The following is a 20,799-nucleotide window of genomic DNA, read 5'->3' as shown; positions in this document are numbered from 1 at the left end:
AAAGGAAAGATAAAAGGAAAGAAAGAGAAGAAAGGAAAGGAAGAGAGAGGAAAGGAAAGGGAGAGAAGGAAAAGAAAGAAGGATAGAAAACAGGAAAGGGAAGGGGGGAAAGGGAGAGAAAGAAAAGAAAAGGAAAAAGGAAAGGGAGAGAGAAGAAAGGGAGGGAAGAGGAGAGGAAAGGAGAGGAAGAGAGAAGAAAGGAAGAGAAAGGAAAGGAAGAGAGAAGAAGGGGAAGGAAAACGGGAAAGGAAAGAAGGAAGTAGGGAGGGAAGAAGAAAGGAAGGAAGTTAGTTTTCAAATTCACAATCTTTGCAGTATGATCCAAATTGGGACGTTTGGCAACTGACTCAAATTTATGACAGTCGCAGCAGTGATCCGGGGGAATCACGTGATCCCCCTTTGTGACCTTCCGAGTCCATGCGGGGGGGGAGGAGGCGGCAGATTCACTTAATAACCAGTTTACTCGTTTCTCATCCACTGCGCCGGTTGACTTAACCACCGTGGCAAGCAAAACTGCTTTAAAACAGGGCCAAGCTCACTCACCCGCCTTCCCATCGGTCTGGCTTAGCCACAGAAACGTCCCCCTCCGTTGCGGTCGCAGGTCGAGGACTTTGGCGGTTTTGAAAAATAATGTGTGTTTTTTTCTTTCCCCTCCCTGTCTTTTTTAGTTTCAGACCACAACTGATATTGAGGATGTGTTTGAAGAGAATGTGATTTACAGTATTTCTCTCCGGAAAGTTCTGGTCAATCGCCCAGTTTACAGAGGCATTCGAAGGGTGAGCGGGAGTTTATTTATATTTTACCCTCTTTGGGGTTGGAAAACGCCTTCACTTACGAAGTTTTCTAGATAAGAACCAGGTGTCCAAGATTTTTTTTTTTTGCCTCTTCACAAGAACCATTTTCCACTTTACAAACACGAGCCTCCGAAACTGTAACAGGAAAAGGCAGGGAGAAGCCTCCGTGGGGCCTCTCTAGGAATCTCCCGGGAGGAAACCAGGCATGAAAAGGCGGGGAGAAGCCTCCGTGGGGCCTCTCTAGGAATCTCCCGGGAGGAAACCGGGCGGGAAAAGGCAGGGAGAAGCCTCCGTGGGGCCTCTCTAGGAATCTCCCGGGAGGAAACAGGGCCAGAAAAGGCGGGGAGAAGCCTCCGTGGGGCCTCTCTAGGAATCTCCTCAGAGGAAACAGGGCCGGAAAAGGCAGGGAGAAGCCTCCATGGGGCCTCTCTAGGAATCTCCCGGGAGGAAACAGGGCCAGAAAAGGCGGGGAGAAGCCTCCGTGGGGCCTCTCTAGGAATCTCCCGGGAGGAAACCGGGCGGGAAAAGGCGGGGAGAAGCCTCTGTGGGGCCTCTCTAGGAATCTCCCAGGAGGAAACAGGGCCAGAAAAGGCAGGGAGAAGCCTCCGTGGGGCCTCTGTAGGAATCTCCCGGGAGGAAACCGGGCGGAAAAAGGCGTGGAGAAGCCTCCGTGGGGCCTCTCTAGGAATCTCCCGGGAGGAAACAGGGCCAGAAAAGGCAGGGAGAAGCCTCTGTGGGGCCTCTCTAGGAATCTCCCGGGAGGAAACAGGGCCGGAAAAGGCGGAGAGAAGCCTCCCTGGGGCCTCAGCTTCAAAATGTTTCAGCAGCTCAGAAGAAATGTTTTTTTTCTGAGAGGTTTGTAATCCCTCTAGGCCAGTGTTTCCCAACCTTGGCAACTTGAAGATATTTGAACTTCAACTCCCAGAATTCCCTAGCTAGCGAATGCTGGCTGGGGAATTCTGGGAGTTGAAGTCCAGATATCTTGAAGTTGCCAAGGTTGGGAAACTTTGCTCTAGGCTCTACGCCACATTGGGTTTTGTAGCTCGTCGTTAGTATCTTATTTATTTATTTATTTATTACTTAGATTTGTATGCCGCCCCTCTCCGAAGACTCGGGGCGGCTCACAACACGTGGAACAAATCATAAGTAATCTGACAAATTTAAAATATTTAAAGATTTAAAAACCCCATATGCTAACAAACACACACACAAGCATACCATGTATAAATTAAACATGCCCAGGGGGAGATGTTTCAGTTCCCCCATGCCTGATGGCAAAGGTGGGTTTTAAGGAGTTTACGGAAGGCAGGAAGAGTAGGGGCAGTTCTAATCTCTGGGGGGAGCTGGTTCCAGAGGGCCGGTGCCGCCACAGAGAAGGCTGTTCCCCTGGGGCCCGCCAACCGACATTGTTTAGTTGACGGGACCCGGAGAAGGCCGACTCTGTGGGACTCCGCTGGAATTCGTGCGGCAGGAGGCGGTCTCGGAGATATTCTGGTCCAATGCCATGAAGGGCTTTAAAGGTCATAACCAACACTTTGAATTGTGACCGGAAACTGATCGGCAGCCAATGCAGACTGCGGAGTGATGGTGAAACATGGGCATACCTAGGTAAGCCCATGACTGCTCTCTCAGCTGCATTCTGCACGATCTGAAGTTTCCAAACACTTTTCAAAGGTAGCCCCATATAGAGAGCATTACAGTAGTCGAACCTCGAGGTGATGAGGGCATGAGTGACTGTGAGCAATGAGTCCCGGTCCAGATAGGGCCGCAACTGGTGCACCAGGCGAACCTGGGCAAACGCCCCCCTCGCCACAGCTGAGAGATGTTGTTCTAATGTGAGCTGTGGATCGAGGAGGACGCCCAAGTTACGGACCCTCTCTGAGAGGGTCAATAATTCCCCCCCCTAGGGTAATGGACGGACAGATGGGATTGTCCTTGGGAGGCAAAACCCACAGCCACTCCATCTTATCCGGGTTGAGCTTGAGTCTGTTGACACCCATCCAGGCCCCAACAGCCTCCAGGCACCGGCACATCACTTCCACCACTTCGTTGACTGGGCATGGGGTGGAGATGTAAAGCTGGGTATCATCTGCATATTGATGAATCACACCTAGCTCATCTTGAATCACACCTAGCTCATATAGAAGAGGTATCATGTGGACTTGTCAAAGCTGTCCCACTCCTGCTCAGACGGTTGTGTCTGAACTAGTTGAGACTTTTGAGTGGATCCCTGCAGATAGAAACACACACACACACACCCTCCCCGACACAAAACACAACCCTAACAAGTGTGGGTTCTCACTCACCTCGCTGTTGGTTTGCTTCCCCCCGTGCCGTGTGGGACCCTAAACCGCAAAGGGGGGCAAGTCCTTTGTGCAATCGGACCCCATAGTGTCCTTGGTTAAGACAGCCTTTGGAACTCCCCGCCTCATGATTTTCTCCAATCTCCACAGGGCGAGAATGAGTCAGCCATAAACATCTACGAGACATGCCAAATGCGGACGGTCAAAGCTGGCACCCTGGAGAAGTTGGTGGAATACCTCCTCTTGGGGTTCAAGGCCAAAGATTCGAGCTACCTCTCCATATTCCTATGTACCTACAGGTCATTTGCCACCACCGAGCAGGTCTTGGACCTCCTGTTTAGCTGGTAATCCTTTTTACTCCCTCCTCCTTTCCAGACCTGAGCCGTAGCCTCTCTTGTGGGCTGCAGGGGAGCTACCCGAAAGGGTTGGCGTTCTTTTGGGGGCTGCCTTGACCTTCGGCCCCTGATGGGGGTGGTGGGCTGTCGGATCTTGGAAGGGTTTGAGTTTGGGAAACAGGTAGAAAGCAAGCAAAGCAGTCGGTCCATCCCATCCTCAGGCCTTCTTTCCTTCCTTTTATTCTCATCTGTTTTCTTCCTCCCTTCCTTCCTTCCTTCCTTCCTTCCTTCCTTCTTGCAATGAAGGATGGATTCCAAAGGTGAACGATAAAAAGGGAAGGGAGGAAAGGAAGGAAGAGAGAGACCCTTGAAGCATTCTTTCTTTCTTTCTTTCGTTCTTTCTTTCTCTCTCTTCCTTCCTTTCTTTTCCTTCCTTCTTTCTCTTCCTTCTTTCATTTCGTTCTTTCTCTTCCTTCTTTTCTTTTCCTTCCTTCCTTCCCTCTTTCTTATTTCCTTCCTTCCTGCCTTCCTCCCCCTTCCCTCTCTCCCTCCCTCTTTTCTTTCTTTCTCTCTCTCTCTTTCTTTCCCTCCTCCTTCTCCTCTCCCGCCACCTTTACCAATCTGCCCATCTGCCCTTTCATGAAACGTACCTACACTTCAGAAGTATGTTATGATTTGTTCCATGGAATAAAACGGCTTCCTCTTTTCCTCCAAAGCAGTTTATCCTCAAACTGGTCTGACCGGTTACTGTGTTAGCTCCAGCCCCCCCCAACCCCAACCCCAAATGTTTGCTTACTTGTAGTGTGGGATCTTAATCCTTTCTCGATTTGGCTCGGTCCCCATCTCTCAATCCAAGTTTATCACCCAGGGGTGTGTGTGTGTGTGTAAATATATATAAATATATATTTATTTATAAATAAATAAATATAAATATATAAATACATAAGACACACAGAGAGATAGAGAGATGATGGCTAGATAGCTAGACAGACAGACAGACAGACAGACAGACAGACAGACAGACAGACGTGGGTTTTGGTGTGTTTGGTTTTTTCCCTGTGTAATATCGAGAGTGTTTTTGGGATGTTTCGCTGAGATCACACCCGTCATCTTCAGGCTGATATTTTGGGCTCCATGCGAATAAAGTGACTGTATTCGCAGCAGCACAAAGCCCAAAACATCAGCCTGAAGATGACGGGTGAGATCTCATCGAAACATCGCAAAAACACCCTGGATCTTACATGGGGAAAAACCCGAACAAACAGCTGTTGAAGACAGACAGACAAAGTAAGTTTTGCATAAACATCCTTTTAACCTTTTTTCTATTTAGGTATGAGAAGATCGGCAACCAACACAAAGGAAATATGGAAGAGAAGACCATGTTGAAAAAGTAAGCGCCAGTTCGTATTGTCTCTCTTTTCAAGTTTCTAGACATCAAGGTGTTTTCTCCAGGGAAGGGAGGGGGGAAACTGCACCACCACGCTCCTCCCAACCCAGGGGAAATCATAGCTTTCAAAGTACAGGTATCCTTCAATTTGCCATTCCAATTGAGCCCCCAATGAGACATTTTTTAAAGGGAGCTTTGCCCCATGTTATCACTTTTCTCACTGTAGTTGTTAAGTGGATCTGGCTTCCTTATTGACTTTGCTTCTTCTCCTTCTCCCTCTTCCTCTCCTCCTCCTCTTCCTCCTCCTCCTCCTTCTTCTTTTCTTCCTCCTCCTCCTCCTTTTTTCCTCTTCCTCCTCCTCCTTGTCCTTCTTTTCTTCTTCTCCTTCCTTTCTTCTTCTTGTTCTTCTTCATCTTCTTCTTCTTCTCCTTCTCCTCCTTTTTCTCCTTCCTCCTCCTCCTGCTTCTTCTTCTCCCCTTCCTCCTTCTTTTTTCCTCTTCCTCCTCCTCCTTGTCCTTCTTTTCTTCTTCTCCTTCCTTTCTTCTCCTTCCTTTCTTCTTCTTCCTCTTCTTCTCCTCCTTTTTCTCCTTCCTCCTCCTCCTGCTCCTTCTTCTCCCCTTTCTCCTTCTTTTTTCCACTTTCTCCTCCTCCTCCTCTCCGCATATCCTCCTAGCGCTGACGATGTTACCGAGTTGGGCCATGAAACACCTGCAAGAAAACCATCAAGTTCAGGGAACCCCAAGGGCCCCCTATTTCGACCCCCTGAGCAACCCAATTATCCTCTCTTCCATAAATAAAGCTGTCCAAAGTTCTCAGCCTCCTTCTCCCTCCTCATCCCCCCAGGACTATGTCGTCCATCCTGGGAGCCTGGATTGATCTGTACCCCGAAGACTTTCAAAGCCCACCGGATTACTCCTGCCTTAAGCAGATGATCAGCTACATCGGTCGCTTCATCCCTGGCTCGGATTTGGAGACTCGGGCGCGAATCCTCTATTCCAAGTTCTGGGAGAAAAAGGGCACCCAGCCCGTAAATGATGGTGAGCGGCTGAGTAACGACTTCCCCAAATCTGGAGTTGGTTCTCCTACGGCAGGGACGGTGAACCTTTTTTCCCTCGGGTGCCGAAAGAGCGTGGGTGGGTGCTATCGCACATGCCCGAGTGCCCAGACTCATCACTCAATGCCCAGGGAGGGCGAAAACAGCTTCCCCTGCCCCCTGCTGGGCCCAGTAGACTACAATAATAATATAAAAAAGACAAATTGAGAGAACAAGCCAATTTCAAACTTTTCTCACCTCCCACTTGATATAGCCTATTTGTTTACTGCCAAATCTTTTATAGTTATAGTTTATAGTTTATTAGATTTGTATGCCGTCCCTCTCCGAAGACTCGGGGCGGCTCACAACATAACTGTTCATCTGTTGCTTGATGCCTTTTTTTTTTTTTTTGCTGCAGATTGGCCAATTCCCAGATGCCTACAGGGAGTGAAGGACGAGATTTGCTTGACCGACGTCAAGTTCGAATTCCAGTCTTTTTCTGTATTTATGATTGCTATGCAGTTGACCCGGATGGATGCTGTAAGTCCAGCTGCAACTGAAACCAGAGATATTCATTTTTTTAAAAAATTAAAAATATGATCTTGTGGGCAATACTCAAATCGTGTTTTAGGCGCCACAGTTCTAAGCTTTCAAGACCCAGGATAGTTAGTCTCTTTTCGTAGGGTCTTCTGTTTCGAGTGGAGGAGTGAAGGGCTCTTCTGGTGAAATATCTTTGGACGTTTTCGAGAGTGTTGATGTCCGAGATATGGTATGGGTTCCAGACAGATGAGCTGTATTCAAGGATGGGTCTGGCAAAAGTTTTGTAGGCTCTAGTCAGTAGTGTGAGATTGCCTTCATCAGGTAGCCACACTCTTTTCTTGGGATTTGAACCTGGATTTGAATATTTATATATAAGTCCCGGCGGTCCTCGCATCCGTGCCTCCTTCCTTTGAAGTGATCCCTAACCTTCCCCCCCCCCCGACGCAGGACCTCTTTATGAAAGTGGTGCCTTATCACTGCCTGGGCTCCATCTGGTCCAAGCGGGACAAGAAAGGGAAGGAGCATTTGGCCCCCACCATCCGGGCTACCATCGCCCAGTTCAACACCGTCACCAATTGCGTCATCGTCACCTGCCTGAAGGACAAGACACTGAAGCCCCAGCAGAGAGCCAAAGTGTTTGAGCGCTGGATAGAAATCGCCCGGGTACGTTAGAGGATCCAACCGGCTTCCCTCTCTCTTTTCCCCACTTCGAGTCTCCTGCTCTGCGCTGGGCGCCGTAGTTCGGTGCAGAAAAAAACCCCTACTCCCTGCGGGAACCCCCCCCATCTTCCCTTGGGGTCACGCACCCCTCTGGCATCGCGCCACGCCAGAGAGACCCGCATCACTATTGGAGAAGCACCGCCGTAGACATAAGACAGCGATCCGAGCAGCTGATTGACACCTGTCATTTTTTCCAACCCCCCCCCCCTCTGCAGTTATGCCGAATCCTGAAGAACTTCTCTTCCCTCCATGCCATCGTTTCCGCCCTCCAGAGCTACGCCATTCATAGGCTGAAGAAAACCTGGGATGAAGTATCGCGGTGAGTCCAGAGAAGAGGAAAAGGCCCTGCAGATGAGCGCCTGTTATCCCCTTACCGGTTTCATGCCAACGCTTCCCAAATTTATTTACTTATTTACGATTTACTTATTTATTTATTTACTTACTTATTTATTTCATTTATTTATTAGATTTGTATGCCGCCCCTTTCCGAAGCCTCCGTGGGGCCTCTCTAGGAATCTCCTGGGAGGAAACAGGGCCGGAAAAGTCAGGGAGAAGCCTCTGTGGGGCCTCCCTAGGAATCTCCTGGGAGGAAACAGGGCGTCCTGTGGTTTCCCCAATTGCATGCATTATTTGCCTTGACATTGATTCCTTTGGCGAAAAATTGCTTTTTCTTACAAACGTTTCTACTTAAGAACTTGGTCACAGAATGAATTAAGTTCGTAAGTAGAGGCGCCACTGCATAGACAAATGAAACACGCCAAATTCCATATAACATCAACGTATGCACCCAACCTGACCAAAACCTCAACCATTAATATTAATTGTTAATATAATTAATTGTAATATTAACTCTTCCTTCCTTTCGCAGAGAAAGCTGCCGCGTCTTCCGCGAATTATCTGAAATCTTTTCGGACGATAACAATTATTCATTGAGCAGGGAGCTGCTTATTAAGGTAAAGGTCCCTCGGTTAGAATTGGTGTTTTCTCCGGAAAGTAGGGAAAAGAACGGCTTGGCCAGACCCTCAGAGGGTCGGGGCCGCCACAGAGAAGGCTCTTCCCCTGGGTCCTGCCAGACGACATTGTTTTATCGACGGAACCCGGAGAAGGCCAACTCTGTGGGACCTAATCTGTCGCTGCGGCTCGTGCGGCAGAAGGCGGTCCCGGAGGTATTAATGGGTTTTGCCTCCGATTTCTGGTCCAGAGCTGGTTCCATTCACCTTGACTTCTCTTTCAAACTGCACTTTCAGGAAGGGACCTCCAAATTTGCCACCCTGGAGATCCACTCCAAAACTGATCTGAAGCGCCTGCAGTGTCAAGAAGAAATGGTGAGGACGCCACAAAATTCCCAGTTGGGCGGCATATAAATTTTATAAAATAAAATAAAGTAGATAAAATAAAGTAAAATGAAATGAAAGCAGGGCTTTTCCCAAGGGCAGGAATGGAAACGGTTTTCGCCCAGGATGGGATCGGTCCTCTCTGGAAGGCCAAGCACAGGAATCTCATTTAATTTATTTTAATTTATTTTATTTATTTCACTTCTAAGCTGCCCAATTCCTAGTGGACTCTGGAGGGCGTGCAGTCATAGGCAATAACAAAAGAGTAAAATACACTGCTCAAAAGAGTAAAGGGGACACTTAAACAACACAATATAACTCCAAGCAAATGAAACTTCTGTCTGGAACTGGGGAAGCATCTCGGGGGAGAAGGGAAACGTCTTTCAAGGCGGAACAAAAATGCAGCTGCCTTTTGCGAAAGCACCGTTGGGACAGCCGTGGTTTGGATTGACCGAGGATGTCCCTTTTTTTTGCTTTTTCTCCTGCCTCCATTCCCCTCCTAATTTTTCCTTTTTCCATTCCAGGGTGTAATGCAAGGCAGCATTCCTTACCTGGGCACCTTCTTGACTGATCTGGTGATGCTGGACACCTTCATGAAGGATAAATTGGAGGTAGGTTCTCCTCCTAGCTTTGGGCGGCTTATAAATCAAATAATTAAATTAAATTAAATGAATTAAGATCGTTCTGGTTGCCTGTCAGATTCCTCATCGTTGAAACATATTTTACTTGACTTCAACGCCTTAAAAAAAAAAGTCTAGCCTCTGGTTGCAAATAAATACATCGCGATCCTTGCTATCTTTGCTGAGTCTGCTTTGCATCCAAATCTAATAAACTATTATTATTATTATTATTATTATTATTATTATTATTATTATTATTATTATTATTAAGAACATGAAATGTTAAGGATCTGGGTTCTTTCTTTCTTTTTTAGGGAAATCTAATCAACTTTGAGAAAAGAAGAAAGGTAAGTCATTATTCCCGGATTTACGACCACAATCGAGCACTCAAAATTCCTGCTGCTAAATGAGACACTTGAGTGCTTTTTTAAAAAACCCTTTGTACAATCTTTCTTGCCACGGGCGTTAAGCGAATCCCAGATACTAACAACGTTAACCTGTCTGCCCCATTGATATTGCTTGTCATCTGGGCCACTAAATGAATTGTCATTAGCCAAAGAACCCCCTGTATTATAATTAATAATTTAATAATAATTTATTGGATTTGTATGCCGCCCCTCTCCGCAGACTCGGGGCGGCTAACAGCAATAATAAACACAACATGTACAATCCAATAATAAAAAACAACTAAAAACCCCTATTATAAAACCAAACATACACACAAACTTACCATGCATAACTTGTAATGGCCTAGGGGGAAGAGCTATCTCAACTCCCCCATGCCTGGCGGTATAAATGAGTCTTGAGTAGTTTACGAAAGACAGGGAGGGTGGGGGCAGTTCTAATCTCCGGGGGGGGGGAGTTGGTTCCAGAGGACCGGGGCCGCCACAGAGAAGGCTCTTCCCCTGGGGCCCGCCAAACAACATTGTTTAGTCAACAGGACCCGGAGAAGGCCAACTCTGTGGGACCTTATCGGCCACTGGGATTTGTGCGGTTATCTCGAGAAAGAGGAAGGCAGCAGTTCAAAGTCAGAAATTTGGAATGACCTCTTCGCCAAAGTGATGCTGGCTTTGATTGGCGGGCGGAAATTTTCAGTAGTTTGGAGAACCGGTAGTGGAAATTTTGAGTAGCTCGGACAACGTAAATACCACTTTTGGTCGGCCCTGCCCTCATCTATTCTCTGCCTCCCGATTCCAGCTGGTTGGGAGGAAATGGGGAGTTTGCAGCATCCGTTCCCTGCTAGGCCCACAGCATCGGCAGTTAAAAAATTTGAAACCCACCGCTATTTTCTCCCCCTTTAAACGCAAACATGCCCAAACATCTTGGTTGCTTCCTGCAGGAGTTTGAAGTCATTGCCCAGATCAAGTTGCTCCAGTCGGCTTGTAATAATTACAACTTCATTGAGAACAATCATTTCAAGACTTGGTTTCAGGAATTGGAACAGCTAAGTGAAGCCGAGAGGTAAGAAGAGGGCTCCGTTCTTCTCCCGGGCTGCAAATAGCGGTTGTATTATTTTTTAAATTGTTTTATATATATGAATGGATAGATGTGTGTGTGTGTGTGAATTAAGGCTTTTTGTTTTTATTGCTAGTATTTTTATTGCTAGTATTGCTGTCAGCCACTCAGAGTCCATTTTGGACATGGGCAATAATAAACAAGTCACAAAAGAAAGAAAGAAAAAAGAAAGGAAAGAAGGAAGGAAAGAAAGAAAGGAAAGAAAGAAGGAAAGAAGGAAGGAAAGAAAGAAGGAAGGAAAGAAAGAAAGAAAGAAAGAAGGAAGGAAAGAAAGAAGGAAAGAAAGAAAAGAATTAAAGAAAGAAAGAAGGAAGGAAAGAAGGAAGGAAAGAAAGAAAGAAGGAAAGAAAGAAAAGAAAGAAGAAAGAAAGAAGGAAAGAAGGAAAGAAAGAAAGAAAGAAAGAAGGAAAGAAAGAAAGGAAAGAAAGAAAGAAGGAAAGAAAGAGGGAAGGAAAGAAAGGAAAGAAAGAAAGAAAGAAGGAAAGAAAAGAAAGAAAGAAAGAAAGAAAGAAAGAAAGAAGGAAAGAAAGAGGGAAGGAAAGGAAGAAGGAAAGAAAGAAAGAAAGAAGGAAAGAGAAAAGAATTAAAGAAAGAAGGAAAGAAAGAAGGAAAGAAAGAAAGAAGGAAAGAAAGAAAAGAAAGAAGAAAGAAAGAAAGAAGGAAAGAAGGAAAGAAAGAAAGAAGGAAAGAAAGAAGGAAAGAAAGAAAGGAAAGAAAGAAGAAAGAAAGAAAGAAAGAAGGAAAGAAAGAGGGAAGGAAAGAAAGAAAGAAAGAAAGAAAATAAATAAATTTAGGACTTCTTCTCAAGCCAAGAAATATTTTTCTTTCTTTGTATCCTGCCTGATTATTTTTGCAAATTAAGGCTGTGAACAGACCCAACACACCTTCTGCCTCTTATTTGTCCCACAACAACATGTTGAGTTGGGTTGAACTGAAGGAGAGGGATTGACCCAAAATCAAGAGAGCTGGCTTGCGTTCATAACGCAGGGCTAGAACTCCCCGTCTCCTGGTGATTGGTCCAAACTCGCCCGGTTGGCTTTCCTGCCTAAGGCAGAACTCAACACCTCCTGGTGATTAGTTTTCTTTCATGCCTAAGGCAGGACTTGAACTCCGGGGATCACAGTCCTCTCTTGCTTTTTGGTTTTCAGCTACAGCCTGTCGTGCGGTATCGAACCCTTGTCGGAAATGGCCAACAACACTGTGAAAGCCTTTAAGACCACGGGCAGCGTTAAGCCGATCAGCGAGTAAGTGGGAAGGAAGGAGGGTCTTCAACACAGGAGGGCAGCTGCCCCACCTGGTACTGCTGGAAAAACGGGACCTGTTGAAAGGAGGCTCCTTCCTTCCTTCCTTCCTTCCTTCCTTCCTTCCTTCCTTCCTTCCTTCCTTCCTTCCTTCTAATTCCCATCTCCTTCCTTCTCATTCCCATCTCCTTCCTTCCTTCCTTCCTTCCTTCCTTCCTTCCTTCCTTCCTTCCTTCCTTCCTTCCTTCCTTCCTTCTAATTCTCATCTCCTTCCTTCTCCTTCCCATCTCCTTCCTTCCTTCCCTCCCTCCCTCCCTCCCTGCAATCTATTACAGGAACACGCTCCCCACTCAAGGTGGGAGCCAGCCCCATCCAATCCCCCCCCCGCCCTTCTCCCGACTTTTATTTATTCTATTTTTTAAAAAAAATCAATTCGTATGCTCCCTAGGGATTCTAGGTGGCTCCCAACCAGAAATAAAACAAATAATAATAATATTAAAACCCCCTAAAACAATTTTTTTTGAAAAAACCAGTCAAATCCCAAGAGTTAAAAACCACGCCCGTCATTTATGGATGGACTTCTTTTCTCCCCGCAGCCGCCCGTCCCCCAATGGCGACGCCTGTGCCAGCAGCAGCTCTCACTTCAATTGGGTCAATTCTGTCGGCAGCTCCTTAGCCTGTACCAGCGACTCTGTCCTGGAAGAGATGAAGCCCATCGATGAGTCCGAGTTGCCTGATTGGGTCCAGGAGAAAAAGGTACAGGACCCTGGCTCCCTGGGGGGATGGCAAGGGGGGTCCCATTTCAAGGGGGTGAGCATAGGAGGGCTTTGATGCGTGGGGGGGGGGGTTTAGAGCAACCAGGGAAGTGAGAACGCGGAGATGATGGTCTTCTTGGTGCTTTGAGAAGATACGATGGGCCAGAAGTCGCACGGGGTAGGAGATAATAGAAGAGGTTCGTGGTGCTTTACAGCCCTCTCTAAACAGTTTTTACAGAGGGTCAGCGTAATTGCCCCCAACCATCTGGGTCCTCATTTGACCCCCTTAAAAGGATGGAAGGCTGAGTCAACCTTGAGCCTGGTGAGGATTGAACTGCTGGCAGTGGGAAGGGAGGGAGGGGAAGGGAGGGGAGGGGGAGGGAGGGAGGGACGAAGGAAGGAAGGAAGGGCAATATCACTGAGATTTATAGACCCTAGTGCTCTTACAGCCCTCTCTAAGCGGATTAGAGAACCAGCCCCTTGCCCCCAACCATCTGGGTCCTCATTTGACCCCCTTAGAAGGATGGAAGGCTGAGTCAACCTTGAGACTGGTGAGGATTGAACTGCTGGCAGTGGGAAGGAGGGGGAAGGGAAGGGAGGGGGGAGGGAGGGAGGGAGGGAGGAAGGAAGGAAGGGCAATAGCACTGAGATTTATAGACCCTCGTGCTCTTACAGCCCTCTCTAAGCGGATTAGAGAACCAGCCTCTTGCCCCCAACAATCTGGGTCCTCATTTGACCCATCTCAGAAGGACGGAAGGCTGAGTCAACTTTGAGCCTACTGAGATTCGATCTGCCAAACGGCTGGCGGCCAGTGCTCAGCGGAAGTAGCTTGCAGTACTGCACTTGCCACCGAGGTGCAACATCTAGAGACCCTTTGGAGAGTCCCATCTCCAAAACTATCTGATTTGGCCTGTCAGTCACCAGCCCCTCCCGCAGCCAAACCAGAGGAGGAGGTGGGAGAGTCAGGTCAGCATCAGGGCAAAGTGAGAGGGAATGGAGCTGGCACAGGGAGAGAGAGAGGGGGGGCAGGGGGGGAGAGATGAAGAGAGAGTGGGAGAGGGGGATAGAAGGAGGGAGAGGGTGGAGAGAGAGATGAAGAGACAGAGGGGGGAAGAGAGAGGAAGAGAGAGAGGGAGGGGGAGAGATATGAAGAGAGAGAGGGAGAGAGAGATGAAGAGTGTGGGAGAGGGGGATAGAAGGAGAGAGAAGGATAGAGAGAGTGAGATGAAGAGAGAGATTGAAGAGAATGAGAGAGTCGGGAGAGTGAGAGAGGGAGAGGGTGGAGAGAGAGATGAAGAGAGAGTGGGAGAGAGGGAGAGGGTGGAGAGAGAGATGAAGAAAGAGAGAGAGAGGGAGGGGGGAGAGAGAGAAGCAGGGAGAGGGAGGGAGGGGCAAAGCCTGGGCTGTCCATCAGCTCTCAGACGGACAACAGCCCCCAGTTCTGGAAATGGCCAATGAGCAAGAGGAACAGCTGGGTCTTGTGCCTGATACACAGAAAGCAGAGGAGAGGAGAGCAGTGGAAATCTATGAGCTGGTCCTCGGGACAGAAAAGCCACCGCTGCTACCGTAGCCCTGGGGATAAAAAGCAGCAGTGATTAAATGTAGCAGGTAACTATTCATCTTCCCGCCGGACAGATTTGTTAGAATGCAGAGAGAGAAACAATTTTTGCAGAATCTTGAGTTCAGGGGGGTTGGCCGTGTTTGGAGAACTACGTCAGAAGGCCACCTTCTCAACGTCTTCCTTTGGACCACGGTGGGGTCCCTGTTGTTGTAAGCACCCCAAATATGTCTCCCAGCGAGGACAAAGGATAAGATAGGCAGATCTCATTGATTGGATAGTCAACGTTGTCTTTCCGTTTCTCTAGGACGGGGAATCTCCCTCCTCCTCCTCCGTGGATACATCGGGTCTCGGCTCAAGTTCAAGCCACGAATCCTCCCAGCCGGCAACGTTAGCCGTTGAACAACAAACGTCCAAGCAGCAGTCCAACGATTCTTGTACCATCCGAGTCAAATTGGCGACGGATAATGGAAACATTTATCAAAGTATTTTGGTAGGTCTTCTGTCGTGCGCCGTAGCCAGTCGGCAATTAGCCCCGAATTAAAACTCAAAAAACAAAGGTTCCAAATGGAACAAGACCGTGCCCAGGTGGCCCCAGTTTATCAGGCTCAAGAGGGCCTGCGAGCCAACCACAACATTAGGTGCCCCAAAGCTTTGCTGGAGGCGAGAAGGTTGGGATAATAATCTCATCTCTGTCTGTAGATGAGACTTGAACCTAATGAGCATCGGTGTGGAACCACACCTAGTGAAAACCGTGTCTTTTTTGCACAACCACAAAGACACGGCCTCTTGCTGTTCTCAAGATAATATTTGTGCTCGGAGTTAAGCTGTGGGGGCCTTTCATGACCCAACTGGGTAACTTCATCAGTGTTAGAAGGGAATGGGACTTTGTTAAGATTCACAGAAGCTCTGAGCTTACTGGTTCTCTTGCAGATGTTTCATGGCCCAACTAGGGAACAACATCAGTGCTAGAGGGAGTGAGATTGGGAGGAGGAGGAGGACTGGAGGGGTCCTTAGTGCTCTCTGAGCTTGGTGGATTTTTGCGACCCAACTGGGTAACATCATCAGCACAACTATTAGAGAGCATAGGGACCGCCTTAACGGTGGAATGAAGGGAACTTGGCTTGGCTTCACTCTGGGCCTTTTTAAAATACCTCTCTTCCAGGTGAGCAACCAGGAAAAAGCCCCAGCGGTGATTCGTAAAGCTATGGACAAACACAACCTGGACGAAGATCAGCCAGAGAATTATGAACTTTCCCAGATCATCTCAAAGGAGAGAGGTACTGAAAGTTGCGTATTGGATTCTCCGATTTTATTTTAGCGCTATTTATTTACTGTGTAGATTAATTGTGTGTCCAGTTTGGAGGTCTTACCTACAAAAAGATACGGATCAAATTGAACGGGTCCAAAGACGGGCTACAAAAATGGTGGGAAGATCTTAAGCATAAAACTTATCAGGAAAGACTATCTATCTATCTATCTATCTATCTATCTATCTATCTATCTATCTAATCTATCTAATCTATCTATCTATCTAATCTATCTATCTAATCTATCTATCTATCTATCTATCTATCTATCTATCTATCTAATCTATCTAATCTATTTTATCTATCTATCTATCTATCTATCTAATCTATCTATCTAATCTATCTATCTATCTATCTATCTAATCTATCTATCATCTATCTATCTAATCTATTTTATCTATCTTATCTATCTATCTAATCTATCTAATCTATCCATCTATCTATCTAATCTATCTTATCTATCTATCTATCTATCTAATCTTAGCTATCTATCTATCTTATCTATCTATCTATCTATCTATCTAATCTATCTATCTATCTATCTATCTAATCTTAGCTATCTAATCTATCTATCTATCTATCTATCTATCTATTTATCTATATAATCTTATCTATCTATCTGTCTAACTTATCTTATCTATCTATCTATCTATATTATCTATCTATCTATCTATCTTTCTATCTATCTATCTATCTATCTATCTATCTAATCTATCTATACAGTATTATCTATCTATCTTTCTATCTATCTATCTATCTAATCTATCTATCTATCTTATCTATCTATCTATCTAATCTATCTATCTATCTTATCTATCTATCTAATCTATCTATCTATCTTATCTATCTATCTATCTATCTATCTATCTAATCTATCTACCTACCTACCTACCTATCTATCTATTAATTAGTTCAACTTCTATGCCGCCCAATCCGACTCAGGGCAGCTTACAACAGTATAAAATACAACAATAAAAAAGAAGAAGTCAAACATAAAACTGAATGATAAAACCATTAATTAAAACCCTAATAACCTAAAAAAAATGAACCCAACATGCGTACTAAACATATAATTAATGAACTCCATCTGTCTAGTCTGGAGGACAGAAGGGAAAGAGGGGACATGATTGAAACATTTAAATATGTCCAAGGGTTAAATAAGGTTCAGGAGGGAAGTGTTCTTAATAGGAGAGTGGACACAAGAACAAGGGGGCACAATCTGAAGTTAGTTGGGGTTAGTCTGAAGCAACGTGAGAAAATATTATTTGACTGAAAGAGTAGTAGATCATTGGAACAAACTTCCAACTCCCCCCAGATATCAGAGTTGCCCCCACCCTCCTTGCCTTTCATAAGCTCCTTAAAACCCACCTCTGTCGTCAGGCATGGGGGAATTGAGACTTTCCCTCCCCCTAGGCTTATAAAATTTATGCATGGTATGTTAATATGTATGATTGGTTTCTAAATTGGGGTTTTAAATTAACTTAAACTTAAATATTAGATTTGTTTACATTGTATTACTGCTGTTGTTAGCCGCCCCGAGTCTGCGGAGAGGGGCGGCATACAAATCTGATTAATAAATAATAAATAATAAAATAACTAAGCAGACGTGGTTGGTAAATCCACAGTCACTGAATTGAAACATGCCTGGGATAAACATAGATCCATCCTAAGATGGATCTTAATGAACTCAATCTGTATAGTGAACTCAATCTGTATAGTCTGGAGGACAGAAGGGGGGACAGGATCGAAACATTTAAATATATTAAAGGGTTAAATAAGGTCCAGGAGGGAAGTGTTTTTAATAGGAAAGTGAACACAAGAACAAGGGGACCCAATCTGAAGTTAGTTGGGGGAAAGATCAAAAGCAACATGAGAGAATATTATTTGACTGAAAGAGTAGTGGATCCTTGGAACAAACTTCCAGCAGACGTGGTAGATAAATCCACAGTGACTGAATTGAAACCTGCCTGGGATAAACATAGATCCACCCTAAGATAAAACACAGAAAATAGTATAAGGGCAGACTAGATGGACCATGAGGTCTTTTTCTGCCGTCAGACTTCTATGTTTCTATGTTTCTAAGATAAAATACAGGAAGTCGTATCAGGGCAGACTAGATGGACCAGGAGGGCCTTTGCCTGCCTTCAATCTTCTATGTTTCTATAAATGCTAATGCTATTGCTGCTGGGGCTAGGGTTAGCGATGTGGAGTAGGGAACCATTTCTTTTTTCTTTCTCCCTCTTCCCCCTAGAGTTCGTAATCCCCAACAGTGCCAACGTTTTCTACGCCATGAAACCAAAGGGCACTTGCAAATTCATTCTCAAGAAGCGCGTCCCCGGCCGGGTGACCGCCATGAAGCAAGACTCCAGCTTCACGCTTCCCAGGATGAAGAAGAGGGGCTGGAAGATCACCAAAGGCATCTTCTAATCCCCCTCCCCCTGACTTTTTTAGTGTTGCCGACAAAAACTTCAGTCTGACAATTTCTGTGACTGATGTGCTCCATTGTTATTTTTATTCTGGTTTTGTTTTGTTACCAAAAAAAAGCCTCATCCAGAATTGACCCACAACACAATTTCTCTGAATTTACCGATTCCCTCGATATTTATTGTTTGTAAATAGCCCGGTTGGCTTTATACGTTTTATTAAACTTCATCAATAAAATGTTTCTCTAAAGTTCCCTTTCGTTTTCTGTTTTTGAAAGGGTTTTCGGGCATGCGGCGTGGACTTGGGGGGAAGTTTAGGTGTGAAAGGGAGGGAGGATGTAGAAACCGTGTTTTTAACCCGTCCTTCCTCCGCGAGTTTCTCGGTTTGAGCACAGGCTTTTCTCGAGGGGCAAGTGTTCTGTCTGGGTCACTCCGGAAGCTATGACCAACCCAAAAAGATAAGCCAGACACACCGGTTGAATCCAAACACAGTTTTATAATGGTAAAGAGAAAAGAAGCCAACAGAAAATGTCCTTACAGGTCAGGAAAGCACTGGAACTCCAAAAGAAACACGGAAGCAATTGTTCATACAGAAAAACAGGATCCTTAGTGCTAAACAAGGCTGTTGAACTAACAGACACAAACCTCCCACCGGTCTCCAAGGCTGCTGGGCCACGAGCCAGGAACAAAAACGCTGAGAGAAAACGCAGATAACACCAACTCCCCTTTGATAACACTCCACGCTACCGAAAGGGTTCGCATGCCTTATAAACCTTTCCCTGCTAATGAGGACCGCACCCAACCCCCAGGTGCTCCTCATTCAATGCTGATAATATCTACGCAGTTTGAGTTCTCCTTTGATCTATGCGTCTCTGTCGCATACTAATGATTAGATTAGATTAGATTTATTGGATTTATATGCCGCCCCTCTCCGCAAACTCGGGGCGGCTCACAACAATAATAAAAACAGTACATAGTAATAAAGCCAATGCCCACCAATCTAATTACAATTTTAAATTAAAAAATTCATAAAACAATCCCAATATATATAAAAAACAGGCACACGGTCAATCAATCAAACGGCAAAACAACATGGGCAAGGGGGAGATGTTTTAGTTCCCCCATGCTTGATGACAGAGGTGAGTTTTAAGGAGTTTATGAAAGGCAGGGAGGGTGGGGGCAATCCTAGTCTCAGGGGGGAGCTGGTTCCAGAGGGTCGGAGCCCCCAAAGAGAAGGCTCTTCCCCTGGGTCCCGCCAGACGACATTGTTTAGCCGACGGGACCCAAAGAAGGCCGACTCTGTGGGACCTAACTGGTCGCTGGGATTCGTGCGGCAGGAAGCGGTGCCATGAAGGGCTTGATAGCTTGTGCTTCGTCATCCAGGGACTCCAGAGAATCCAAGCTACTTGCTTGAGATAGCCCTTCCCCAGGGCTCCCAGGCCTTGCTTCATCATCACTTTCTTGACTGCTGTCTCCACTGTCTGGCTGCAAAGAACTCTCCCCTCCGCTCTCAGACTCCCCCGGGCATGGAGCCAGCAGAGACGCAGCTGGTCTTTGATCTGGCTCAGGCTGAACCACAACAGCAATTCATATAGCTATTGCGGGAAATGTTCGTATGACTGTTGTGTAGCGGGAAGCCAGCGGAAGAGAACAAGCAGGGCCAGTGGTTGGTAGAAGGTTAGAGAGGCGAAGGGCAGGAACGCTGCTGCCCTGCGTCTCGAAATCGTTTTAGTTTATGTAGAGGATATAACGTCAAGGCAGCATCTTCACGATTAGAAGATACATTAAGGGAGGGTAGTACTTTTGGAAGGTCCCATGTGGGGAAGCGGGGGCATGACAGGCGGGTGAGTGTTGGAGACGCCCTTGAGGAATCTGGACACTAGGGGAATGTGCGCCAGGGATGGACAGGTGCCACAGACAATGATGGTTAAGAGAGCTGACAGTCCCCTATTGAGGCCCTGCTTGGACCTTGGAAAGAGGGATATTGATAGGCGACAGGTCTTGCTCCTTGCACCAAGCACAAAACGTTCGCCAGGTAGAGGAACAGATGCGCTCCAGGGACGGTTTTCAGGCCCTGGGTATCTAGTCAATGATGTCATTGGCAAAGTCCTGGCTTCTTAAGACGCTCAAAAGCCAGGCGGTCAAGCAGAACCAGCCCGGGTCTGGGTGGAGTCCTCTCCACCCCTCACCCGTGGCCGGCAGAACTTCCTCCTGAGCGCTGTTGCCCAGCGGGAGACAAAGCGCTAGGGTGGGGGTGTCAGTCTGTCCCTCCTGCCTCCCCCCCAACCAAAAACTTAAAGCTTTGCAGCAGCCGCCGCAGGCCCTTTACATAAATCCCTGTTGTTGTCTTGCTTGTGTCAATCTTGCAAATCGCATCCGAGAAATAAATCAGGGTTCTCTTTCGTGCAAGTTCCAATTTCTTAACAGGGCCATGTTAGCGCAACCAGAGAAGCCCGAATCTAAAGATCTAAAATCTAAAAATCTGAGAGCATCTGCACCAAAGACAAATTCCTTGTGTGTGCAATCACATTATTATTATTATTATTATTATTATTATTATTATTATTATTATTATTATTATTATTGAATAGAATAGAATTTTATTGGCCAAGTGTGATTAGACACACAAGGAATTTGTCTTTGGTGCAGATGCTCTCAGCGTACATTATTATTATTATTATTATTTATTAGATTTGTATGCCGCCCCTCTCCGTAGACTTGGGGCGGCTCACAACACAATAAAACAATTCATAACAAATCTAATAATTTACAATTTAAAATATTTTAAAAATCCCATTATTAAGCAGACATACATACAAACATACCATACATAAATTGTATAGGCCCGGGGGAGATGTCTCAATTCCCCCATGCCTGACGACAAAGGTGGGTTTTGAGGAGTTTACGAAAGGCAAGGAGGGTAGGGGCAGT

At 46.1% G+C, this 20,799-nt stretch overlaps 1 protein-coding gene across 1 annotated transcript; it reads left to right on the top strand.

Annotated features, from left to right (window-relative positions):
- Positions 1 to 674: 674 nt before the first annotated feature.
- Positions 675 to 18,118, top strand: LOC139156075 (ral guanine nucleotide dissociation stimulator-like). Its single transcript, XM_070731405.1, has 17 exons — positions 675 to 776; positions 3,248 to 3,441; positions 4,763 to 4,822; positions 5,663 to 5,856; positions 6,271 to 6,392; positions 6,840 to 7,055; positions 7,328 to 7,431; positions 7,981 to 8,065; positions 8,360 to 8,437; positions 8,971 to 9,057; positions 9,381 to 9,413; positions 10,406 to 10,527; positions 11,730 to 11,825; positions 12,419 to 12,578; positions 14,443 to 14,628; positions 15,301 to 15,415; positions 17,697 to 18,118. The coding sequence occupies exons 2-17, from the start codon at positions 3,290 to 3,292 to the stop codon at positions 17,870 to 17,872; spliced, it is 1,986 nt and encodes a 661-aa protein (XP_070587506.1). The 5' UTR covers positions 675 to 776; positions 3,248 to 3,289; the 3' UTR covers positions 17,873 to 18,118.
- Positions 18,119 to 20,799: the final 2,681 nt, after the last annotated feature.

The sequence above is a fragment of the Erythrolamprus reginae genome, unplaced genomic scaffold, assembly GCF_031021105.1.
Source record: "Erythrolamprus reginae isolate rEryReg1 unplaced genomic scaffold, rEryReg1.hap1 scaffold_264, whole genome shotgun sequence".
Lineage (NCBI taxonomy): Eukaryota > Metazoa > Chordata > Lepidosauria > Squamata > Dipsadidae > Erythrolamprus > Erythrolamprus reginae.
This window is presented reverse-complemented; position numbering and strand designations above follow the sequence as displayed.

Excerpts from the sequence above, each read along its gene's own strand:
- LOC139156075 (XM_070731405.1), top strand. The coding sequence starts at position 3,290 with ATGCGGACGGTCAAAGCTGGCACCCTGGAGAAGTTGGTGGAATACCTC. Across the intron at positions 7,432-7,980 it reads ACCTGGGATGAAGTATCGCG|AGAAAGCTGCCGCGTCTTCC; the intron begins GTGAGTCCAGAG and ends TTCCTTTCGCAG. Across the intron at positions 8,066-8,359 it reads GCAGGGAGCTGCTTATTAAG|GAAGGGACCTCCAAATTTGC; the intron begins GTAAAGGTCCCT and ends CTGCACTTTCAG.